The sequence below is a fragment of the Sinocyclocheilus rhinocerous genome, unplaced genomic scaffold (genome assembly GCF_001515625.1).
Source record: "Sinocyclocheilus rhinocerous isolate Xijiao unplaced genomic scaffold, SAMN03320098_v1.1 scaffold606, whole genome shotgun sequence".
NCBI classification, from domain to species: Eukaryota; Metazoa; Chordata; class Actinopteri; order Cypriniformes; family Cyprinidae; genus Sinocyclocheilus; species Sinocyclocheilus rhinocerous.
In genome coordinates this window covers 729,209-751,786 of record NW_015661919.1, presented here as the reverse complement: position 1 = coordinate 751,786, position 22,578 = coordinate 729,209, and the positions used below count along the sequence as shown (strand labels likewise).

The following is a 22,578-nucleotide window of genomic DNA, read 5'->3' as shown; positions in this document are numbered from 1 at the left end:
ATGAATGCCTCGTTTATAATGGGTTTTTAATGTTTTTGTCTCGTCGCTCCGGCCGGACACGGTATGTGAGGGGCGTAACATTTCCGTCTCACGCTTGAGGTATTCGGCCAATCACAACGCACTGGATAGCTGGCCAATCAGAGCACACCTCGCTTTTTCAGACCGATGAGCTTTGTAAAAATCGACGCGTTTCAGAAAGGCGGGGCATAGAGGAGAAACAATAATGTACAGTATGTGGAAAATAATGTGTTTTTTGAACCTTAAACCGCATAAACATTTCATTACACCAAATACTGTTCTTTTTAGCAGCATCATATGACCCCTTTAAAAAAACAAAATAACCATCATGGGAAAATTATGTCGGTTAGAGGTTCTGAATTTCGGTTTCGATTAATTGTCCAGCTCTTTATAAAAGGCACTACAGCTCTGCCCTCAACAAAGAACAGCAGACTGGCATAACAATTTGTCATGTGACACAAATCTGGTCTGTGGTTGTTTCAGCCACAACCTGCTGAACAATGAGCACTGTACAATAACGAAGCTTACTTGTGTGTAGAATCCACTAGCTGCCTCAAGAAACAGGGAGAGATTGGCCTGAACTTCACTTCGATTGGGATTGGCCCTGTTCTTAGCTTGACTCTGTAGTGTGGTTATTTGATTCTTAAAAGCATGGTTCCACCTAAAACAAAAGTGAGACAAGATGATAGTCAATCAGATATTTTCAACAAAATACACAAAATCAAGGATTTCTGCATGTCCATTATACATAGCATTAGGCCTATTATTATTGGTATTCTTACAGATCTTGTTCCACTTTCTTGTCCAGGGCGTACTCCAGGTCTGTAACCAGCATTTTCTGGTACAAGTCCTGAAGAGCCTGCCTTGATGTCCAGACCTCCGCGGCACCAAGCTTTGAATCTGCATGACACAAGGAGTGGAACATGTTAAACAGCTAACGCTGCAGCCGCACTGTAGAACGTGACTGAGTCTAACAGCGCCTTTCTGTTAATTTGGAGAAAGATCTGCACATCTTAGTAACCACATTCAATGCCATGGTTACCAGAGTGACAGGGATAAGATGACAAATACGAAATACAGCAATAGACTCCAAGCAACCTCATACATCACATCAATAATTCTAATAATATGTGCAACTTATAACCACCGCAGTCATATTATCAATATTTTAAAGATGAAACATTTGATAAACACATCTAAATACCATGCTAAGACACTAAAATACATGTTTAAAGTCCTAACTAAATAGACTAAACTAGCACATACCTGTCATGTCAGCCTTCAGGGCCTCTGCCTGCCTGCTCAAAACAAGAAATTAATATGTTAATGTGGAGATGATTGAAGAGAGAATCATTGGGCAAGGTCTGGTGAACACAGCTCTGGAATGAACACGAAAGCATTGCAGTTCAGGGCTTCATTATTATATATTCTCAAACTCAAGTACATTTTGGACATAATTTTTTGTATTTGTCAAACACATAGTTCAAGTGATACAGACATAGGCAGCAAATTTAAGGCAATACTATTGGTTTAATTAACAATATTGCCAATAAGGACTTCTTGTGATGTTAGATATTTTAGTGGTCACTGGTAAGTAGACTATGTATGATTACACTACATACATAATTACATTTCAGGTAGGGTTACTGACAAGATGCGCGTTAAATATCGCATGCGATTTATCGTGCAGCCCTAATTTCAGGGCTCAATTTTTTTTTGTCTGCAAAAATGTGCTAATATAAATATTTAGATACTTGCCCTGTCAACATTTTCAATGCTTCAAAAATTATTTAATTAGACATCATTTAGTCGCCCAGAGTGAAGATTTAGTCGCATATGCGAGTGATTTACTCGCAATGTAGAGGGTTGGATATAGACTTTTCTTTCACCACTCCGTCATAGAATTGTTAATGAAATCTTTGCTAGGGCTGTCACGATTATGAAATTTGGCTGACGATTAATTGTCTAAAAATGGTCACGGTTATTGATGAACTGAAAAATATCACAGATCGCTTGACGGAGAGTGAAACTCTGAAGCGCTCAGTCAGAGTGTTCTGTAAGTGAAAATATATCTGTGCTAATCATATACTCAGCCTCCAACTTGAGTTATTATTTTGCAGTGTAAGATTACATAGAGTATTCCAAATTTTAAGAATTGGCCAATACCGATCCAACACCAGCGCTACTTTTTGTCTACACCACTACGGACTATCAATACTGTGTTTGTGGAATCATCTTGGAGAGAGAGTTTTACCATGCTGACTGTCATAACTGAACGTGACGTGCTGTTTGAATGCTGAACGGAGGATGACTGACAGCTGCAGCAGAAGGAAGATGAGTTTCTGTAAACCTAAATTCTGTCCCTCACATTAAGATATGGAATGGCTTCAGATGATATAGCACGGCTCCAGATTGCGACCATTTTTTCTGCCTGAGCGACTAAATTTTGTGTGAGGTCGCACTGGCGATATACTCGCCGCGTCAGCACGAGCGCGAAGATTATGCGCATATTGAGGAAACGATGGATGGTTTTCAAGCGAAAGTCAAGTAAAAGACCGCTTCTTAAACCAGAGAAAGTGAACATGCTGGTATTCTTGTGGGGGGAAAAACATGAAAGCAAGCACTGTCACCGTTAGTTTTACTTTTTGTGTTCATTTTTGAAAAACTTATCTTTGCTGTTTACCTTAAGCTATGGAGGCTCTCTTTTATTTATTTATTTGATTCCTCAGTGTTTGCTAAACGTTCTGTAATTTATTAGTCGGTATATAATACAAAGTTCATCAGCATGCATTGAATAATCCCATGTTGTAGCGCCAAAAAAAAATATTGCGAGCAAATCATGTGCTTGTGCAGCCAGCTGAGAAAGTTAGTTGCAAAAGAGGGACCAGTGGGAAGAATGAGTCTGGAGCCCTGTATAGGCTATACAGTGCATGAAAAGCAAACTGGTGCTCTTCTGTTTCTTTTGGTGTATGACTCCCCGTTGTGTCGTATAAAAAGCACAATAATCAATTAATCGCGATTAGACGGTTATTTAATTATCGCGACAGACCTAATCTTTGCATCATCAAAATTCCTTGCTTACATTAACACACACCTCTAATATGATTTTTGGTAATCTGAACAGCCACACACTCACACACAAAATAATAATTACATGAGGTGCCAAATTTAAATAGCAAAACTATTTAATAAAATCCCTCGACACACCTTATTATTATTCAATACTATGGTAAAAAGGCACAATAAGAAACATGTTGAATAAGTAACTTAGTAACTTGTTTATTATTACTTCCTTGAAGGGTAGACATTTTTAATAAGCAAAAATATTACCTCATTTAGTCATAATACATTTTTAAAAACTACATGTGTAATCATTTTTGGGGAACTTGAAAAATGTTTTTTTTTTTTTAAGTACCTGACTAATGTTGTCAAGCCACTGTCCAAACATGTGGGATTGCATACTAAATGAACGCCAGGTCAAAACAGGCAGAAACCACACACCTGGATCAGGTTGAATATTGTTATCCAAGCTCTAGATGATGCTTCAGATTACATTAAAGCATAACAACATACAGCTATTCTGTTGTCCTCATGTCAGCAAGTATAAACCAGAGTACTGAAATCATGTTCTCAACTCACTGTCAGTTCGGAGTAGAAATGTGCAATCTGACAGTCATCACAGCACCATCATTCCTTCACAACCCTCAACAACAAACACATCTATTCGGCACACTGCTGACAACCGTTCACGTTCAAATGGCCTGGATTTGTCATTACCAGCCACTAATTTCATTTACAAACTCCCTCGGTCGATTCATGTCACACTGTTTTGAACCAACTCAAGGTTACTGAAGCATGTCAGATGCAAAAACACTGACTTGCATCTGTGTTTTTGACATTCACACAGAAAAGGTCTCAAAAAGTCTAAAGAAAACTCTTACGAAATTCATGTTGATTTTGTTCCGAATCTATATGTTATCTGTCTAAATCGATACGTGCTACAGCTAAAACGATCGAGCGACACGACTAAAACAAGGTCAAACACACTTGTCAACCACATAACAAACATAAAATAACATAACAGCTTTATTATAGCGTATTACACCAGTTCACTGTCACCATTGGCTCATCACTGTAATATATTATTCAACCTGAAATGAAAGGAAAAGGAAACCTGTGTACAGCAGATACGCAACAAATGAAGCCTTGTTTTTTAGGTAACTTTGATTTTAAAGATGATTAGTCACCCGAAGCTTTAATGTGACTAATGTAGCGAGCATGTGTGACTGGACTGTTTTCTGACTTCATCCAGTGGTATGTTTGTAGCTAACGCGCGCTAACACAGCACAGCACCTAGCATGCCCTCCCACAACAGCTATGTAACGTTACACATGAATTATCGTTGCATCAAGAAAATGTCGCGATTTGCCCAATCGCCCATCTATCAATCCTTTTTGCAATATTTGGGGCAAAATGTCAGCCGCTTCTGCCTGTATTCAGTTTTGTGTCTCGTTTACAGCCTAACATTCTAACTAGCCTAGCGTCTAGCACTGCCAGCCAATGGTAGCCGAGCAACATTCCGATAAACCACATTCGGCCTCAACGATAGAAACACGAACTCGGTCGCCAATTCGAGCCTGAGAATCTCCGGATTTTACTCACCGTAAGTATTGGGCGCAGAGGTTCATCCTGTCAAATCGCCAGTCTTTTAGACAACGACAGGTTCACAAGCTAAATCTACTCCCGGCGCCATATTGTTCATCACATCGTCATTGGTAGAAAACGGTCCAGACGTACACACAGGAGCGCGCTGAACTACGTCACAGACCCCGCCCCCTCGCTTTTCATAGCTTGTCCAAATCCAGACTGTGCATCGTAGCAAGGCTAAATACTTTAAAGGGTCCAACCAGTTTGACCTCTTATACTAATTTTTGTTGGCCTATCAACGGGGTAGTATAATTCTAGTGTGCTACACTGCAAGCAATACAAATCTGCTACTGTTATGAAACGTTTCCTGCTAAGTTTTAACATCCAATATATATTTTAAAGCGCAATCTCGGTCTAAAAACGAAAAAAAGTGTGTCAAATAAAAGACTGGTACGCAGGGTTGCCAGATCTGCATAACAAAACCCAGCCCACAAATTAAACAGCCACAAAATTCTGTCCCCCTTTTCCCCGGTTGTGATGCCCCTGGTTGCAGGCATACTCAACACATTTGACAAGGATATTTATCAAAAAGAAAGCTCACCAACTTTCTTGTGTCAAATTATCTGATACCCTTGCAATATGCAGTCATGCTTCTGGTCCTTTATGTTCTGAGGGCTCTGATGGGTTTTATGAGTAAAGAAGGACTAACAATCCCCAATGGTTGCATTTGCTTATAGAGAGAAAAAAACTGCATAACATCTCAAATATATAATGATTTGTTAAACTGAGTTGTTTTCACCATTTGAAACATGTTTGAGAGCTTTAGAGAGCTTGTTTTGCAATTGATGAGTCACACTGTGACTATAGTGCTTGCATATTCAAATGCCTGTCATCAAGGATGGTGTTCGTTGTGCTGATAAACACATCACTGATGCCATGCCAAATATGTGAGGAAAAATGTTAAATCTAATCATTTAAAAGACTTCAACTAAGGCTGAACTAAGAAAAAATGCCATTGATTCAAAACTGCACACGAGTGTAAATTTCTATACTTGCCATCAACTAATTCATTACATTTATTCATTGACTGTAGCAGACGCTATTATCCAAAGCGACTTACAGATGCGAATAATACGAGCAGAAGTGATTAATCCAAGCAGCTCTGTTCAGCAGCTGGACTTTTAATTACATTTGCATAATATATTGGACAGCATTTACTGCTGACTAGTTATGATTGGTTTTGAGAATAGTCTAAGAGAGACAAATCCAGTGAGGCTCTGTTCAAATGGATCCATGATTCACACCTTGCAGCTGTAGGACCTTTTGTTTGAGACAGAGGTAGCCAGTGTTAATGAGGGCCACTGGCTTGCCTCTCTTGACTGCTTGTCTGCACGTGTGTATTGAATTTATTTTTAGTGTTGACAAACATGGGGTGCAAATGCGGTCTACCCACAGGGGATACCAATCTGCTGCACACTCTAAAAAAAGTCAGTAAAAACAAGGCACAACTTGTTAAAGGAATTTTCCATATTGATTTTTTTCATACAGTTTTACTGTATTTTGAATTATGCATTGTTGTGTTTTAGGGTCAAAAGGATATGTCTGTAAACTTAACAGCTAATGTCCTGGTAGAAAATGAACACACCTTTTCCGTTTTTCTTCAGACGTTTTCTTACAATGTACTGACATTGATAAATTATCTTTTTTTTTTTTTTTTTGCAGTTGTGTGGGATGACTGCATGATTATAAAAGGAACGCTGTGCAGCTGTTCAGAAACGCCTGTTTGTGTCCATTTTTGGCATACAGTCTTATATGTGTCTCACCCAATTATGGGCCTCTGCTAATATTTTTTTCAAAAGGTTCATTTTTGGAATTTTCTGGCTTTTAGGCATACACATCACAGTACAACACTCTCAGTTTGATTCTGTGACACTTTTAGTTAATCTAAAAGTATTTTCAAACAGCTATTTGGCCTTTATCTAGATGTAAAGCTGTGCAATAACAATAATCACATTTAAATATATTTTCACCTGGAAAAGCACATATTTATATTATAATATATTAATTTATTAATTAAATTAAAAAAATACAATTATTTATTAATTTGCTACTATTTATTTATTTTATTTATTTAGTCATTTATCAGACTATTATATTATATTATATTATATTATATATTTATTTACTACAAACCAAAACCCTGATTTGTGTGGTTTTGTTATTTGTGGGATAAACATAATGCAATGAAATCAAAAGGAAATCCATAAAGGATTAATAATGCAATTTTGTGGTCCAATTAATAAATTTTGCCTAAATTTATAAATAAATCAATTGTACATTATACATATTATTTCCTTTTTTAAATTAATATTAATTTATTTATAATGCATCTGCAATAACAAACTCTGATTTGTGTGATTTTGTAATTTTATAGAAATAAACATAATGCAATGAAATCAAAATCAAAAGTCATGTTTAATGGGCAGTAGGGTTGCAAGTAGTACAATTGCAAACGTCTCTAGATGTCTGTGAAAAAAATAGCCTATGCAAAACAATTTTTTGCAGTAATTTTATTAATTTATTTTCTGATCTGTCATATGATCTTTTGATATCTGAAAATGTTTGTAATGTAAAGTGACCACTAAAATAAGAAGCACTAAAAGAATCGGAATCGTTAAGAGGAGTCATTAAGATGAATCGGAACTGAAAGCCCTGTTCCTTTAAGTGCGCAGGGATGGATCACAGTGACGCTCTGCCTCTCGCGCCTGCCGCAGCCTAATGAACCTCGCCTCTTGCTGCGGTCTCACAACAAAACAAAAGGCATTCAAATCCGCGACATATGTTAAAAAACGATAGATCACCACAACCAAAATGACGGAGACCAATAAAACGCATGTCATTTTGCTGTCATGTGGAAGTTTCAACCCCATCACGAAGGGACACATTCATATGTTCGGTGAGTATTTCGCCTATTCTGGATGGAGTGGATGCGCGAGCTGATTTTTAATTCAGCCTTGTGTTGAATGTGTATGTAAAGGGATTCATGGTGACCGTGATGATTTCAGACATCGTGATGTCACGCTTGATGATCGATTAGATGTTTCTGTAATAAATTCTTATTGTCGTTCGCTGTCCAAAGCGAAGGTGCTGAAATGGGCGACGGCCGCAAAAGCCCTGAATGATCAAATCATCTCTCGGTTCAGACGATGGTGCTGCGCAGCCGCAGGTTTAGCAAAGAAATCTCTATATTCATCCACTGTTTTGCGGACGCAAGCAATATAAAACTATGATTTATGATATTTCAACATAATTAATCATTACTTCTGCGAATGATACTTGGCATGCTAGAGCGCTTATGTGAAGACAAATAACAATCAACACTGTACATTTAACGTAATGTGATATGAATATGCACGTTGAAACTCTACTTTATATACCGACCTTCTTGCGGCATCTAGGACATTAAGGAGTTTTTGATATTAATTTAGGCCTATGGCAAGTGAAATATATTTAGGGCTAGGTTTAATTCATGCATTTAAATGTTTGCATCCTTTTAACGTCTCAAAATAATTTGTCATGTTGATTTTATACGTTTTCAGAGATTCAACTTGACTTTCTTCTTTGTTCTTAATAGTCCAAAGTGGGTGAGATTGTAATGAATGTATCACTATTAGTTTCAGTCATTAGTCTTCATTTTACTTTAAAAGAAGGCAGTAATTAAACATTCAGTTCAATATTCAATTCAGCATTGGGATGAATGTTTTATACCTTTATACCACAATAAAATATATTGAACTATATATATATATATTGAAATATATGTGAAAGCATGAAAACCAGTAAAACTATTATTTTATAATTAAAATTATTAGGACAGAAAGTCACTGCTCCATAAACATTTATGACCAAAACCAAAAGACTTTTAATAAGGCCACCCTGTGTAGTTAAAAGTAAAATGACCACATAAATGATCCTGTATATAGTCTTTTAAGCCCTTATGTTTCATTTGGGGGGCCCTGGGGTATTTCTCAGAAATAATTAGTTTAATACTTCATGACTTCAAAATTATAAACAAAATTTCAGCTTGATTTATCCTCCAACAAATACTGATATGTGACCCATGTTTTAGGTGTAAACATGAATAAATGCAATGAATTTTCACAAGTTGTTTCACGTGTTCTTTTTCTCAGTACACCACTGTCTGATGTTTATTTTGATTTGTTTCATTGTGTTTTCTATAATGACAGAATATTGACAGAATGTTAAGAATTTGTTGGAAAAATGCATATCTACTTTGTTATAAAACTTTGCCTATGGGTTTGATTAGGTCAGAGGAACGTGTTCAACAAATATGAATTTGCATATTAAAAAAAAAGTCAAGTAAATCTCAAAAGAACACAAGGGTTTACTGAAAATATGCATTTATACCATCATACTGTATGTGATAGAAACTTAAGAGTGCATGTGGGAAAGGAAGAGACACTCAGAGAGAGAGAGAGATTTCTTCCATCGGCTCGTCCATCTCCACATTTCAGTGTGCCAATAAATATACCAGGGGGAAAAAACTTAGGAGCTTTGTAGTTTCCTTAATTCAGTTACTGCAGCTGTATTTCTCAGAGCATAAGCAAGATGAGGAGTACCACCACCACAGTTTGATCAATACATTTCCACTGTTTTTCCCTTGAAGCAAAAGCATCTGTGTGTCCATGACCTAATTTTTAAGCCTTCTTCTCCTACTGCATGCCTTTGCATATATTGAGGTACAAAAATAAGAACGGGGTTTATGGCTTATTCTGAGCAATGCTTCTGACGGAGATCAGTGGTATCATGCAGGCTATGCTTAACCACTTGGATATCTGATACCACTAAAAATATGATTTAAAAATACATTTAAATGCTAGCATTTCATTTATTAAGTATTGAATATCTTGGTTTGTGTAGCCTCTGCTTTTCGATGTGGCCTCGTTTTTCCTTTCTTTGTAGTTTGTTTTGCACACAAGAGGTATTTTCTTAGGAGATTTGCTCAGATTATTTCATTTTATGTCTGCCTCATATTCCCCAGCAGGAGATCTTGTTTCTGACATTCACTTCTGTCAATATTTTCATGGGGCTGGGGGTGTGAGGTTATATTAGACAGATGAAGCAGTGTGCTTACATTGTGAGAGGAATCAGATATCAGTCATCAAAGTTAAAACAGAGGTGCTGTCCTCACATAAAAGTTGTTTCACTTTTTTATGTCTCTAAGAGAATTGCTTTCATCCAGACTACCTTTATAACATGGCATATAGTGTGTTACAGAAAACAAAAAATGCTCATGAGATAATAAGGTAACCTGTTTGGTTTGCAGAAAAAGCCAGAGAGTACCTACACAAGACTGGACGCTTCATTGTGATTGGGGGTATCATCTCACCTGTACATGATTCCTATGGCAAATCGGTAAGAGAATCCGTTCGTTTAAAGGTCTAAAGGTATTTTATTATTAAGTGATATCACAGAAAGAGAGTGCTATTGATTCTTATATTGTAGATAATCACATCTGTGATGTTGAGACCAACGTCGTGTGTAGAATTGCAGTTCAGTAACTTACATTTTTAGATAGATATATTACCAGTTGCTTTGCCTATTTTTGCTTTGCCATCTGACAAAGCGCCAAACAAAGTCACGGCAGAACCGTTGCGCATCTTATTGGTGTTCCTGAATGAATCAGTGTTTTTGGACGAACTGTTTTAGGGAATGATTCAGTGACTTACTCATAAAGACACTTATTTTGTTCCTAAATGAATCAACATTTTTGAATGAATTGGTTAAGTAAATGATTCCATGACTCGATCTTCATTCATAAGAAAGTCACTTGACACCATCTACTGGTGTATCTATGTAACCTGCAAAAAGAGTCAAGAAATCCCCATACAAACAGTGGACTGTTATATCAGTAGTCTGTTAAGGTGCAGTCAAATTAATGAAATTTTGCGGTCAAAATAGGTTGATTATATAACACAACTCACATATAAGTCACTTTAAAACCAAGCAGGTTTGGTAAATACTGCAAATTTTTGTGACCAACTTGAACCTGTTGCGAAATCTGTGGAGAAATCTTTCCCCCTCAGATTCCAGGTTGCATGGATTCCTACTGAACTGCATTGCCGAACATAGGGATGTAACGATTAACCGCGAGCCGGTTGAAAATCGATTCAAATATGTGACGATTCAAATCGGTTGAGATGCTAAACAAATCGCGATTCATTTAGGGGTAGGAGTTTATATGAATGCATGTCTGAGGGGAACTTACTGTCTTTAGAAAAGTTTAGATGGTATTTTTTCTTTTCATCTTGCCTCTGTATAATGCATATTAAAGTTCATAAGTGCAGGGCTGCTTTGTTTACAGCGGAAACCAAGGAAACGCTTTACGTGCCACCTGCTGGCAGAGAGTGAATCTGCGTCTAATTCAGCTCTGCTGTTTCATGCAGATATGTGGGGCTTGTTTTTAAATTTCAATGTAGTTTTGTTATTTACATTTACATTATATTTAAATTTTGTCATTTAGCAGGCGCTTTTGTCCAAAGCGACTTACAAATGAGGACATTAGAAGTAATCAAAACCAACAAAAGAGCAATAATATGCAAGTGCTATATTAGTATATTATTATAGTGTTATATTTCAATTTCACAAAGAAATGTGCAGCATTTTGTCCAAGCAATAATAAAAGGACACATTTAATTTACAATTTGTCTTAAATCTCATTTTGTTAAAATAAATAAATAGTTGTGAATCGAATTGAATTGTGAAATCAAAATCGTGAATCGAATTGAATCGTGAGTTGAGTGAATCGTTACATCCCTAGCCGAACAATGGTTTTAATCTGAATTATACGAATCATCTCTAATATTATTAACAGAACTCTGAATTAAAAAGAACTTTGACCTAGTTTTCTTCTCTCTTAGCAACAAAATATGAATAATAAATGCTTTAGAAAGCAGGATTCAGTCGATTCCAACTTAAATCCTTTGTGATGGGAGAGGTATAACACATGTGAAAGAAACAATTTTAGAAATCATTGTTTTGAACTCTGATTATCTAAAAAAAGGCAAATGTTTGAATAATGGCTTTTCTGTTGATCAGATAGGTTTTCCTTCTTTCGACAAGCAGATGTAAACCAAAGAATATTGTTTGAAGTTTAGATATTCTCTTTATTGTTAGGTGGATGCCTAGAGGACTCACTTTTTCTTGTTTTGGTTTCTTTTCTGCTTGTCTAGGGCCTTGTCTCAAGCAGACATCGTCTCACCATGTGTCAGCTGGCAGTTCAGTCTTCTGATTGGATCAGGTAACTGTCAATTAGACAGAATGTAGCTCGGCATCACCCTCATAAGAATGCTATGCAACACTTAGCCTTGAGTTATATAGATGATGGATATATATTGTAGAATGGACATAAAATGTTTGATGGATTAATGGTCTTCTGCAGAGTGGATCCTTGGGAGTGCTACCAGGACACCTGGCAGACCACTTGCAGCGTTTTGGAGCATCACCGAGACCTAATGAAGGTTAGTCCAAAATTTGGTCTGAAATTATGCTACCAAATTTTTACTTGTACTCAATCTTGTCTTGAAGTAATAAACTGCATTGTTGCTCTGCAGAGAGTCACAGGATGCATTTTGTCCAACGTCAACACACCTTCCACAACCCCTGTGATTGGTCAGCCCCAAAATGGGACTTCTACTATTTATCAAAACACAGCCAACAAGTCTGTGGCTAGTAAGTGATTTTTTAAATGCTTCCGATGTTTATGTTTGGTGTTCTGGAGAACAGGCTTTTCATGATTGACTGATGTCTCTTTTTCTCCAGTTAAGCTTTGGGGAAAGATGAGCGAAAGCCTGGGTAAAATTTGCTGTGTTCGCCCACACATGGAACGTTATACCTTTGTTGGTAAGTTGGTATATTCATGTACAGTATGTAATACATATTCATTTTGTAACTGATTAGTCGACTAGTCTAACAACCCCCCAGAAGACAAACAAAAAGTTTGTTTCCGTCATTGGATAAAAAAATATTAAAAAATTAAAATGGTAATTGTAACTTGTAACACAATACTGAGTTTATATCTTGCAAAAAATAAACTCTTGCGAGAAAAAAGTATGAATTTTTAGATAAAAGGTTGCAATTACCCTTTTTATTTTTATTACAGGACAGAAACAAAAAACTGAAGAATAATTGCGAGATGTAAACTCAAAATTCAGAGAAAAAAAATCAGAATTGTGAGATATAAATGTAAACTCTTAATTGCAAGAAAGAAAGTCAGAGTTTATATATATCATTTTTATATATATTTTTGTGTGTGTGTATATATATATATATATATATATATACAGTATATAGTTTAAATCTCGCAAGATATGCATTTTCAGTTTATATCTTGCAATTCAAAAAGTCTGAATTGTGAGATAAATAGTCACAATTACCTTTTTAATTGTTTTATTCCGTAGAAGAAACAGGCTTTCATATTTCATTTAATTTTTACAATGGCTGAAAAATTGCTTAAAAATTGTAACTGCATATATTACATGACATGCAAATTAATTAATCACATTGATCACAATAAATCACAGATGAATATTTGTTAAAAAGCCCTCAGATCATTCAAGTCAGTTTATTTAATTTTTGTGTTCATTTTTTATTGCATTATTTTTAATATTTCATCACAGCAACTTAATGCATTAAATTAATGTCAGTCTTGTAATTTTAATGTCACCACTTCAACCCATTTCAATTTGTGAAATAAAAATGTGGAGAAAAAAAGGTCTGCAACAGATATGCCACAGCCTTGTGGTTGGGTTCATGTAGAAATCACATAATTGCATATAATTATTTTGAATTATTCATACGCTTCACAAAGGATATGTGTATCAATTTTACATGACTCTGGTGACTTCCTTATGAGTCAGTCATCACTGTGACCTCCCATGCCTTTGTTTTTGTTTTTTTTCTGAACAGACGAAAATGCCAACCTTGGTACTGCAATGCGCTACGAGGAAATTGGTGAGACGATGTGATTTTCCTGTGGCTTTTGGTTTTCAAATCAGTCCTTACTTGTCACTTTGAGTCATCGTCAGAAAATACTGAGTTTGACCAGGGACAGAAAAATAGAACATCAAATAAGACAAAGACAGACAAACGACTGTCAGAGAAATAGACAAAACAGTAGAAATCATTCTATAAGTCATGAAATGTGGTGGTGTTTGTCTGTATACTGTGAAGAAGACATCAGTGTGCTGTGTAGTGCCTCATTATTCCTCCTCATGGGAAAAATGTGACTTGTTTTTTTTTTAAATCTTATCAAAGTTGTTATGTTTACCCCAACAGCAAAGGAAAACCATCTCATTACTGCGTCTTGTGTTTTTTTATGGTGTGATGTGTAACTGTGATTGTGGTTTATTCAGAGTTGCGTATCCTGCTCCTTTGTGGCAGTGATCTCCTGGAATCTTTCTGCATCCCCGGCTTATGGAAAGAAAGTAATGTAAGATATAATTCCTTCTTTCTTTCCCTGTGTTTCTTACTCATAAATGGCTAAATATTTTATAAAATATTCTAGCGCACAGTTTGTATGTTTGCCTAAATTAAGCAATATCTCAAGTAATCACATCCTTGTTTATATTCAGATCAGTGACGTGCAGTTGTGATTATGATATATTGCTATTGCTTTTATTCAACAGTTCAATAAACAGTTAGTTAATATTGAGCAACGTACATTGTAGACACAACATTGACGGTTGTCTGTTTTGCTCCACCAATGAAATGGTTCCAAACGAAGTGAAAGCAGAATCAAGCATTGAGCATTTCCAAGCAACACAGGATATCCTTACCCTTACCCCCTATACCCTTAAATAGGGCACTATTTGAGGAGACAGCCATTGTTAGTGGTGTCCGAAACCTTAGTGGACATTATCGAGTGCACTCATTCAATCCCACAGTGCACAGCAATAACGAGTGCAACTGATGTATGCTCAATGGCTAGAGAATACCTGCACTGAATCAACAGCGCAATACAATACAGGTATAAATTCATTGTAAATTAATTATTTAATTGTTTAATTAGGGTTTATACATAATTTCCATGACAGAGTTCCTGAAGATCCTTTCATCTTACAACTGGAGCTGCCAGTTTGCCAGTTTCAAATGATTATTAAACAGCAAACACAAACTATGCGAACAGTGCACTAAGTGTCCAAATTCACTCACTCGTTGTCATTCACTGCTTCAAGTGAACTGTATTAGTGGCCTAATAGGGGGCGATTTCGGATTCAGTCTTGATTTGTACCTTAATCAATCTGTGTTTTTGAACAAATCTTTTAAGTGAATTGATGAATTCAGAGCAGTCGTTTGAGTGAAGATATTTGTCACCTGTCTCCACCTACTGGTGGTACAATGTAACCTGCTTAAAGAATCACTGATTATTTCCACACTACTAAACAGTGTTTTTTTATATTTTGAGTTAGTTTTTATTTTTATGTTTGATGTTTAATTTTTGTTAATTTTATGTTTTAGTTATTGTGTTGTGTAGTTTTTGTCATTTTTTATTAGTGTTTCTTAAAAATATGTCTATACAGTTTTTATTAATTTTATTTGAGTTTAGTTTGAGTTATTTAATGTGTATGAGTTATTACAACTAACTGAAATAAAATAAGGTTATTTTTATGTTTTATTTGATTTGAGTTGTTTTAAATATTTTGTGCAAGTAATAATTTTTTATGGTTTTAGTTTTTTGCTACTGATTATACTATTGTAATAATGTTTGTATAAAAATGATAAATATAATGTGACAGTCATTAAATTTTGATGCAAAGTATGGATTAAGGAAATTATAATCAACTTGAAACTTCACAAATACTTTTTTTTTTTTTCAGAATAACACGCATTGATGAATTTTACACAATAAGACCAGGAACATATATTAATAAAGAAAATAGCCTCAGTTTTGATTGATCAATTATAGCACTAACAATGTATCTTTAGCATGTGTTGTCAAACTAAGTATGTGATTATTATATTCTTCTAGATGGAAGTGATTGTGGGGGATTTTGGGATAGTGGTGGTTCCTCGGGATGGAGCTGACACAGAAAGGATAATGAACCATTCATCTGTGCTCCGAAAGCATAAGGTATTATTTGGGGTACAACCTTTTAGCTTTGCTTCTGTAGTTATTATTATTTGCAACTGAAAACATGCTTCACAGCAACTGTGTTTTACTACACAGTAAATGCATGCCGTGTAGAGTGTGTTTGCTGTTTTGTGATGTTAATACTGCTTTGGTTTTCCTCTCACAGGACAATATAACCGTGGTAAAGGATGAAATCGATCACCCGATGTCAGTCGTCAGTTCCACCAAGAGCAGGTGCGTGTTCTCGCCATCTCCGCATAATTCATCTCTCCGTTCTGCACCGCAACCTTCTGCTTTTCTCCTCACCAGACTGGCTCTTCAGCACGGCGACGGTCACGTGGTAGATTACCTGAGCCAGCCCGTCATCGACTACATCCTGCAGAGTCAGCTCTACATCAATGCTTCTGGATAGGGTGGGGAAGTCCACTTCCGAGCCGTCAGTCATCCCTGTCTGTCTCTCTGTGTGTAATCTAGAGTAAAATCCTCCTGTGCTACCACTGCTTTTCCATGTAGAGGAGCATTAATCTGTCCTCCCCTCTTACTCGTGTCTCATTGGGATGTACAGCACTGTGCCTGAGGGATCTGCTCCACCAATCAGCTTTAAGGGACTGGGTGGGCTTAGGTGCCCAATAGGAGGAAGAGGAGAGAGCCTCGCTACCACTATGACAGGAAAAGAGAGTGTTTTTGATTGAATTAGATAATTCATTGCCTGCTATAATGTCGGTCTTTGCTGTTGATTTAATACTCTCTGTACTTGTAGTTGCATGCCTAAGGGTTTTCTTTCAGCGCATGAGTGTTTAAAATACCACGTAGACCGTAGTCTGTGGTTACAGTGTTTGCAAAAAAAACCTGTGCTTTGACTCATCTCACCTCTAAATATATTTTCTACTCATCAATCAACTGTATGTACAGAGAACATCTCATATACTGTATTATTATGGCTCAGTGTTTTGTCTTCAATGTGCATTCATGTATACGTGGAGTATTTGCTTGCACATTAAAGAATGCGATTTCATTTACTTTGTTTTCGTGCACATTTACTTCTCACAGAGCTCCTTTGCTCAACATTAACATGCTAACATGCCACGGATGTGGTGTCTAGTAAAGCCGGTCACTGCCTGTGCATCAAACCATTCGTTTCAGGATGAGATTGTTTTGTGAAGAGACCACGCTGAGATCGTTCGAGTTTTCTGTTCATGTTAGACAAGGACAAAAAAAAATTCTATGCTTTCAAACTCTTTTTAAAGCCGTTTGATGGTTGGAACATCCTTTAAATGATTAAAATAGTATTTGAGCTGCTGCACATCTAATACAACCTTTATAAATGAATCAAAGTGTATTTGATGTGAACAATAACAGATTCAGCGAATTATGTATATTGTGCATAATTGATTTTGAGCGGCTTTGCGAGTTTATAGGTGGCTCCGGCCTTAAGATACTTCAATATATTACTGTGATTATTGTTTTTCATATGATAATGCTTTATAAGTCTCCGGTTAAACATGATGATTAATTTTGATCATTTTAACCAGAGACTCTTCATAAATGAAACTAGAAGCCAGAATGTTAATCTTCAAAAATGTGAAGCCTATTAAAATACTGAGATTTATTAGATATTCCTTGTGTAAACACTTCATACCCAGCGTTTACTAGGTTTACTGTACCTCATATGCTGTTGGTTATGTTCATTGTCACAGACATTAAAGGAGAAATATAACACGCCCATTTCACATTTTGAATGGATCATACTTCTCTAATATACAGAGAATTATTAAACACACACTGATACCTCACTGTTTGTATCAACATAAATTCATTATATATATTTTTTTTTTTTCATTTTCATTTGGATGTAACCATAGCAACTGGTGTATGAGGAATCACTAGGAGACTTAACAATTTCCTCTCAATGTAAATTCATTCAAAAAAATAGTGGGAAATACACCACAAATAATATATTTTTTCATGGTTTTGGCATGCTGCATTTTTCTGTAGCTCTACAATCTTCACTGCTTCCTTGCATTCTTCACGCCTTCATTCAAAATCACGAGCAACAAAAATAGATATTGTTGATGATATTGTTTGTTTCTTGCTCTTTCTTTTAAATTGATTATCGAGATAAATCTCCTTGTAAACATAAAACACCATATAAGATTATAAGGTTCTGTTTTTAAGATGCTAAAACTGTAGATCTTAATTTTAGATCTTCAATATTATACATTTTTTAGTTAGTTGTCTATGGTGTAAAGCACGTATATGTGTGTCCGCGTAATGTCTTATATGAATATATTTCTACTTTATAGTGGCTATTCGATAAGCATTCAAAAACGGAAAAAGTCTGTTGCCATGACAATAACTCCTGTCCTTGATGACAATACTGAATTTAATAAAACAAAACAACACAAAATTAAAATTGTTAGTTTGTGCATTTCTTTCATGTTTGAAAGTAGTTTTCACTAAATGCTGAAGCAGACGGAGAAGCAACTGGATGTTACTTCTTATCTAGAACAATTACAGATATGGTATATATTTATCTATTAATCACCCAAAACAAAATATCTTTGGCAATCATGCAAAACAGAAATATCATTTACCACATTTCAAACTTCACAGTAATAATTTTTGAAAAAAAATGAGAAAAACAATTAAAATAAATACAAAAAAATTCTCTCACACAGTACAAAATCATGTTATGACAATAAACTCTCTTTAGTTAAAAAGTAGGGTCAGTAAGTTCATAGGTTAAACTATGTAACATTGTGATTCAGCCCTGCAGTAACTCAAAGCCTTTACGGCCTTTCAATAGGTGGTATGTTGTAACAGCCATTAGGAATGCTTTTACGGATCTCCTCTAAGTTAGCAATGTCAGCCAGGATGGTGTCAATGTCATTGATCATGCCTGCAATGGTGGCTCTCTGCTGGGCTTCCTTCTCCTCCAGCTCCCTGAGTCTGGGCCTCAGCTCCTTCTCCACGCGACTGCGGCTTTTGTTGACGGCATCCTCTAGCTCGGCAAGTCGTGTGTCGTCAACTGTCCCGGGAGTTCCTGGAAAACAGTATTACAGTCATGGTGAATCCTTGCTCAGTGCCGGTATAAAAATTTGGATATGATAATATATTTAGCAACAAATAATATATTTAGTTTTGCATCTGACATGCCATTATCAAATGTTTTAAGTTATATTTGATAGAAAAGTCCAAGATTCTCTGACAAAGCTTGTCACACTTTTATTACCAAATGTATTTTATATTATTAAAATAAACTATTAAAAATTGTTTTTGTTAATTGAAATAAAGCTAAACTAAAATATAAATAAAAGATGAAAAACTTAAAAGTAAAAAACTTTAACAAAAATTAGAAATGGTGCCTAGGCTGAAATAAAATAATTTTAAGTTGAAGTACTAAAATTACTAAAACTGAAGTAAAAATAAAATTGAAGCTAAATAGAAAATGAACAAAAAACAAAAAAATTACAAAAGCACATAACAAAATTACTACAACTTTAAATAAAATGAAAAATAAACAAACACACTGAACAAAAGCTAATTTAAAATATTGATACTATAATAGTATATAAATAATACAAAAAACACGGTTTCAACATTGCACTTGACTGCATGTTTTGCATGTCGTGAATTATTGTTATAACTCACCTAGTGAGCTCATAACAACAGTGATTGTATTTAAGGTATCACTAACAGCATCCCTGGCATTCTTTGCGTTTTCGAGTGCCCCAGTGGACTCCATGACAGCCTGATTTTACAACAAAGAAAAGAAAATTTAGCATAAATCCCCACATCACATGTGATTCCAAATATCTTTCTCAAATAGTTTTATGTAAGCAGACATTCTTACATTCTTTGCTTGAGTTAACTGTGCTTTTGCCTGGTTTTTCTCTTCATTCAGTTTGTCTCTAAATACAGATGCCCCTGTCGTCAGTCCATCCACGTCCTTTTTCAGTTTAGTGGCAGCTTCCAAAATATCCAAAGAGGGTGGAAGAGCATCTGACATTCCCTGTGGAGACACATACAAGCACCCTGTGAGCACATTCAACACTTTCTGTATACGACTCAACTCGGGTCATTTAGTACAGCTAGTGACAGACGTTGTGAGAAACTGAACTGGTCTTTCTGTGAAATCTTAATGGCATTGGCACAAATACTGTTTTTACAAAATAAATGGGTGAGCACTCAAGGTAACAGGTCGCCATACCTCCAGTTTGGTTGCAGTGTTTGTAAGAGTGTCGATAGTATCCTGAGCATCTCTGTAGTGAGCAGACATTGCCTCCAGAATGTCCTGAGTCTTAATGTTGTCAGCTATGGCCTTCTGGATGGTGGCATTGATGGCAGGAAGTTTTCGAATAGCGGCATCTGCCAGATCCTTATTACCACTGATCTGGTCATCAAATCCTGAGACACAATAGAGAAATGCATATTTTTTAAAGAGTTAAGGTTAATTGTGTTGGATAGTTTAAATAATGACAGAACATTATCTGGAGATATATACACTACTACTCAAAAGGCAAGGTCGGTAAGAATTTTTTTTTTAATTAATACTTTTATTCAGAAAGGATTCATTAAAATGATCAAAAGTAACAGTAAAGACGATACAAAAGATTTCTATTTCTAATCAATGCTGTTCTTTTGAACTTTCTAATCCTGAAAAATGTATCACGTTTTCTACAAAAATATTAAGCAGCACATCTATTTTTAACACTGATTATGAAAAATCATGTGACACTGAAGACTCGGAGGAATGGCTACTAAAAACTCACATTTAAAATATATTAAAATCGAACACAGTTATTCTAATAATAACAGGGACTGCAGATTAAATGATCTCTGTAGCTAGCTCTGGGGAAGTCATGGACTGTCCATTGTCTCTGTTAAATAAACAAAGAAAATTTGAATAAAAATAAAAAATATTTTACAATATTCTTGTTTTACTGTATTTTTAATCAAATACATACAGCCTTGGTGAGCATAAGAGACTCCTTCAAACTACTGACAAACTCTTCAACTGTACTGCACACATAATATTTAATAGCTTGTAGAAGTCTAGTGTTCATCTGTACCTTTGAGTGTCTCTAGTGTCTTATCCAGACTATCCATGTTGTTGGCAAAGATTTCCAGAGATTTATTTTTAACTGCTTCTGCTGCATTTGCCCTGGCAAGAAGTTTGTCTTGAACCTTAAATCAAGTAAAAACAATTGTTAATTTTCCCGTTGACCCAGGAACAGCCATTAAAGGTCAATATTTTCACAGAGATATATAAGTCTTGTTGCAAATTTTTAAATTGTTGTCAGCATATCATCGACATAACATCAAGCTCATTTTCAGTCATCACATTCTTACACATATTTCACATATTGGTCTTTGAAATGATTGGTTTCTGAACATCCACACTGTCAGGAATGTTTAACAGAGGATTAGGTTTACCTGTTGGAAACTCTTGGCCTTATTGAACAAATCAGTTGTCTCTTTCTGCTCATTGAGCATATACTGCTGAAAGTCCTGGTACTGTGATAAATTCCCCTCCACCATACCCTTCAGACCGTCGAACTTGGAAACCACACCAGCAATGTCCTTCTGCAGAAACAGAAAGATAATAGTACACATTGTTCATGTTATATTGTGTATTTTGGGGGGCATTTAAACCCATCCCAAGTTTTTGCTGGGATGGGCATTTAAAAAAATCTGAAATTCGCTTTTGCGCCATTATCTCCTTGTATTAAAGTTAATCTTGTTCGCATTCTGTATAGTTCATGTCTGATACCACGCGCTAGCATCACGTGTTCATGAGGATTAATCACCACATATAGAAAACATCACAAGTAAAATTAATCATGTTTATAAAGATAAACATGGGTTTATTATAGCCCACTTACAATTTACATTTCAGAGATCATTACAAATAAATTATTAAATGCTAAAACTGAATAAATTTAAATGAACAAACTTGGCGTTGCATTTGCAACCATGTGAAAACAGGGGGTGCTGCAGCCCCCTCAGCACCCCTACTTCCCGCGTCCCTGCCTGTATTCCCCTATTTTTACTTAAACTCTTCTACAAACATAAATATTTAATTCAGATTGACTACCGCCAGGGGCTTTGGAAGTTTCTTCTCCAGGTCAGATAACTGTTTGAGAGTGTTCTGAGCCACTCCGCTCTCCTTTCCAGCTGCATCAGTCAGTTGAATGGCCTTCCTATCCATGTCAAGCACTCTAGTTACATCTGCTTCATACCTAAAAACAACATCATTAGAAAGTAAGGTCACAGTCTTTATCTCTGTACAATGAAGGTAAACACTTTGGTACTATGGAGAACATTATCTGGTTAAACAGTGTTTCTAATGCAAAAGTTAAAGGGTTAGTTCACCCAAAAATGAAAATTAGGCTGTGTTTTACTCACCCCAGAGCCATCCTAGGTGTATATGACTGTGACGAGTGGGGCGGGGCCGTGAGTCGTGGGAACGGAGCGAGGCCGGTGGAGTAAGTGATAATGCACCACACCTGCGCCACTCACCGGTCTCGAATCCCACGGAGGAGCCTTCCGGAGCTCCGCCCCACTCGTCACAATGACTTTCTTCTTTGACGAATCCAGTCGGAGTTAGATTAAAAATTGTCCTGGCTATTCCAAGCTCTATCATTGCAGTCATCGGGTGTTGCAGTGCTTCAGTCCAAAAGAAGTGAAATAAAAAGCTCCCATCCATAACAAAAAGTGTCTCACATGGCTCCGGGGGGTGAACAAAGGCCTCCTGTAGC

At 36.1% G+C, this 22,578-nt stretch overlaps 3 protein-coding genes across 3 annotated transcripts in view; 1 reads left to right on the top strand and 2 right to left on the bottom strand.

The window, feature by feature from the left end:
* LOC107726892 (protein SMG7-like) overlaps positions 1-4,776 on the bottom strand; it is a 19,597-nt gene extending 14,821 nt beyond the window's left edge. Inside the window, exons 1-4 of the mRNA XM_016536599.1 lie at positions 4,681-4,776; positions 1,285-1,316; positions 801-918; positions 547-679 (exon numbers count right to left, since the gene is read on the bottom strand). Of these exons, the coding sequence (XP_016392085.1) occupies positions 547-679; positions 801-918; positions 1,285-1,316; positions 4,681-4,706 (309 nt within the window). The 5' untranslated portion in view covers positions 4,707-4,776. The remainder of the gene's footprint in view (positions 1-546; positions 680-800; positions 919-1,284; positions 1,317-4,680) is intronic.
* A 2,630-nt stretch (positions 4,777-7,406) lies between these two features.
* Positions 7,407-16,961, top strand: nmnat2 (nicotinamide nucleotide adenylyltransferase 2). The gene is made up of 11 exons (XM_016536611.1): positions 7,407-7,621; positions 10,013-10,101; positions 11,919-11,986; positions 12,128-12,206; positions 12,300-12,417; positions 12,508-12,588; positions 13,654-13,698; positions 14,100-14,176; positions 15,716-15,817; positions 15,984-16,051; positions 16,127-16,961. Exons 1-11 carry the CDS (start codon positions 7,537-7,539, stop codon positions 16,227-16,229), a joined length of 915 nt encoding a protein of 304 aa, XP_016392097.1. The 5' UTR covers positions 7,407-7,536; the 3' UTR covers positions 16,230-16,961.
* A 1,200-nt stretch (positions 16,962-18,161) lies between these two features.
* The window catches only part of LOC107726891 (laminin subunit gamma-2-like), an 18,428-nt gene continuing 14,011 nt past the window's right edge, over positions 18,162-22,578 (bottom strand). Inside the window, 7 exon segments of the mRNA XM_016536598.1 lie at positions 18,162-18,860; positions 19,469-19,568; positions 19,671-19,829; positions 20,028-20,224; positions 20,890-21,004; positions 21,254-21,403; positions 21,915-22,059. Of these exon segments, the coding sequence (XP_016392084.1) occupies positions 18,607-18,860; positions 19,469-19,568; positions 19,671-19,829; positions 20,028-20,224; positions 20,890-21,004; positions 21,254-21,403; positions 21,915-22,059 (1,120 nt within the window). The 3' untranslated portion in view covers positions 18,162-18,606.

What these genes read in the sequence shown, in the direction of transcription:
- nmnat2 (XM_016536611.1), top strand. Translation starts at nt 7,537, where the DNA reads ATGACGGAGACCAATAAAACGCATGTCATTTTGCTGTCATGTGGAAGT. An exon ending in ATCACCGAGACCTAATGAAG is followed by an intron (nt 12,207 to 12,299) that starts GTTAGTCCAAAA and finishes GTTGCTCTGCAG; the next exon opens with AGAGTCACAGGATGCATTTT. An exon ending in GTCAGTTCCACCAAGAGCAG is followed by an intron (nt 16,052 to 16,126) that starts GTGCGTGTTCTC and finishes TCTCCTCACCAG; the next exon opens with ACTGGCTCTTCAGCACGGCG.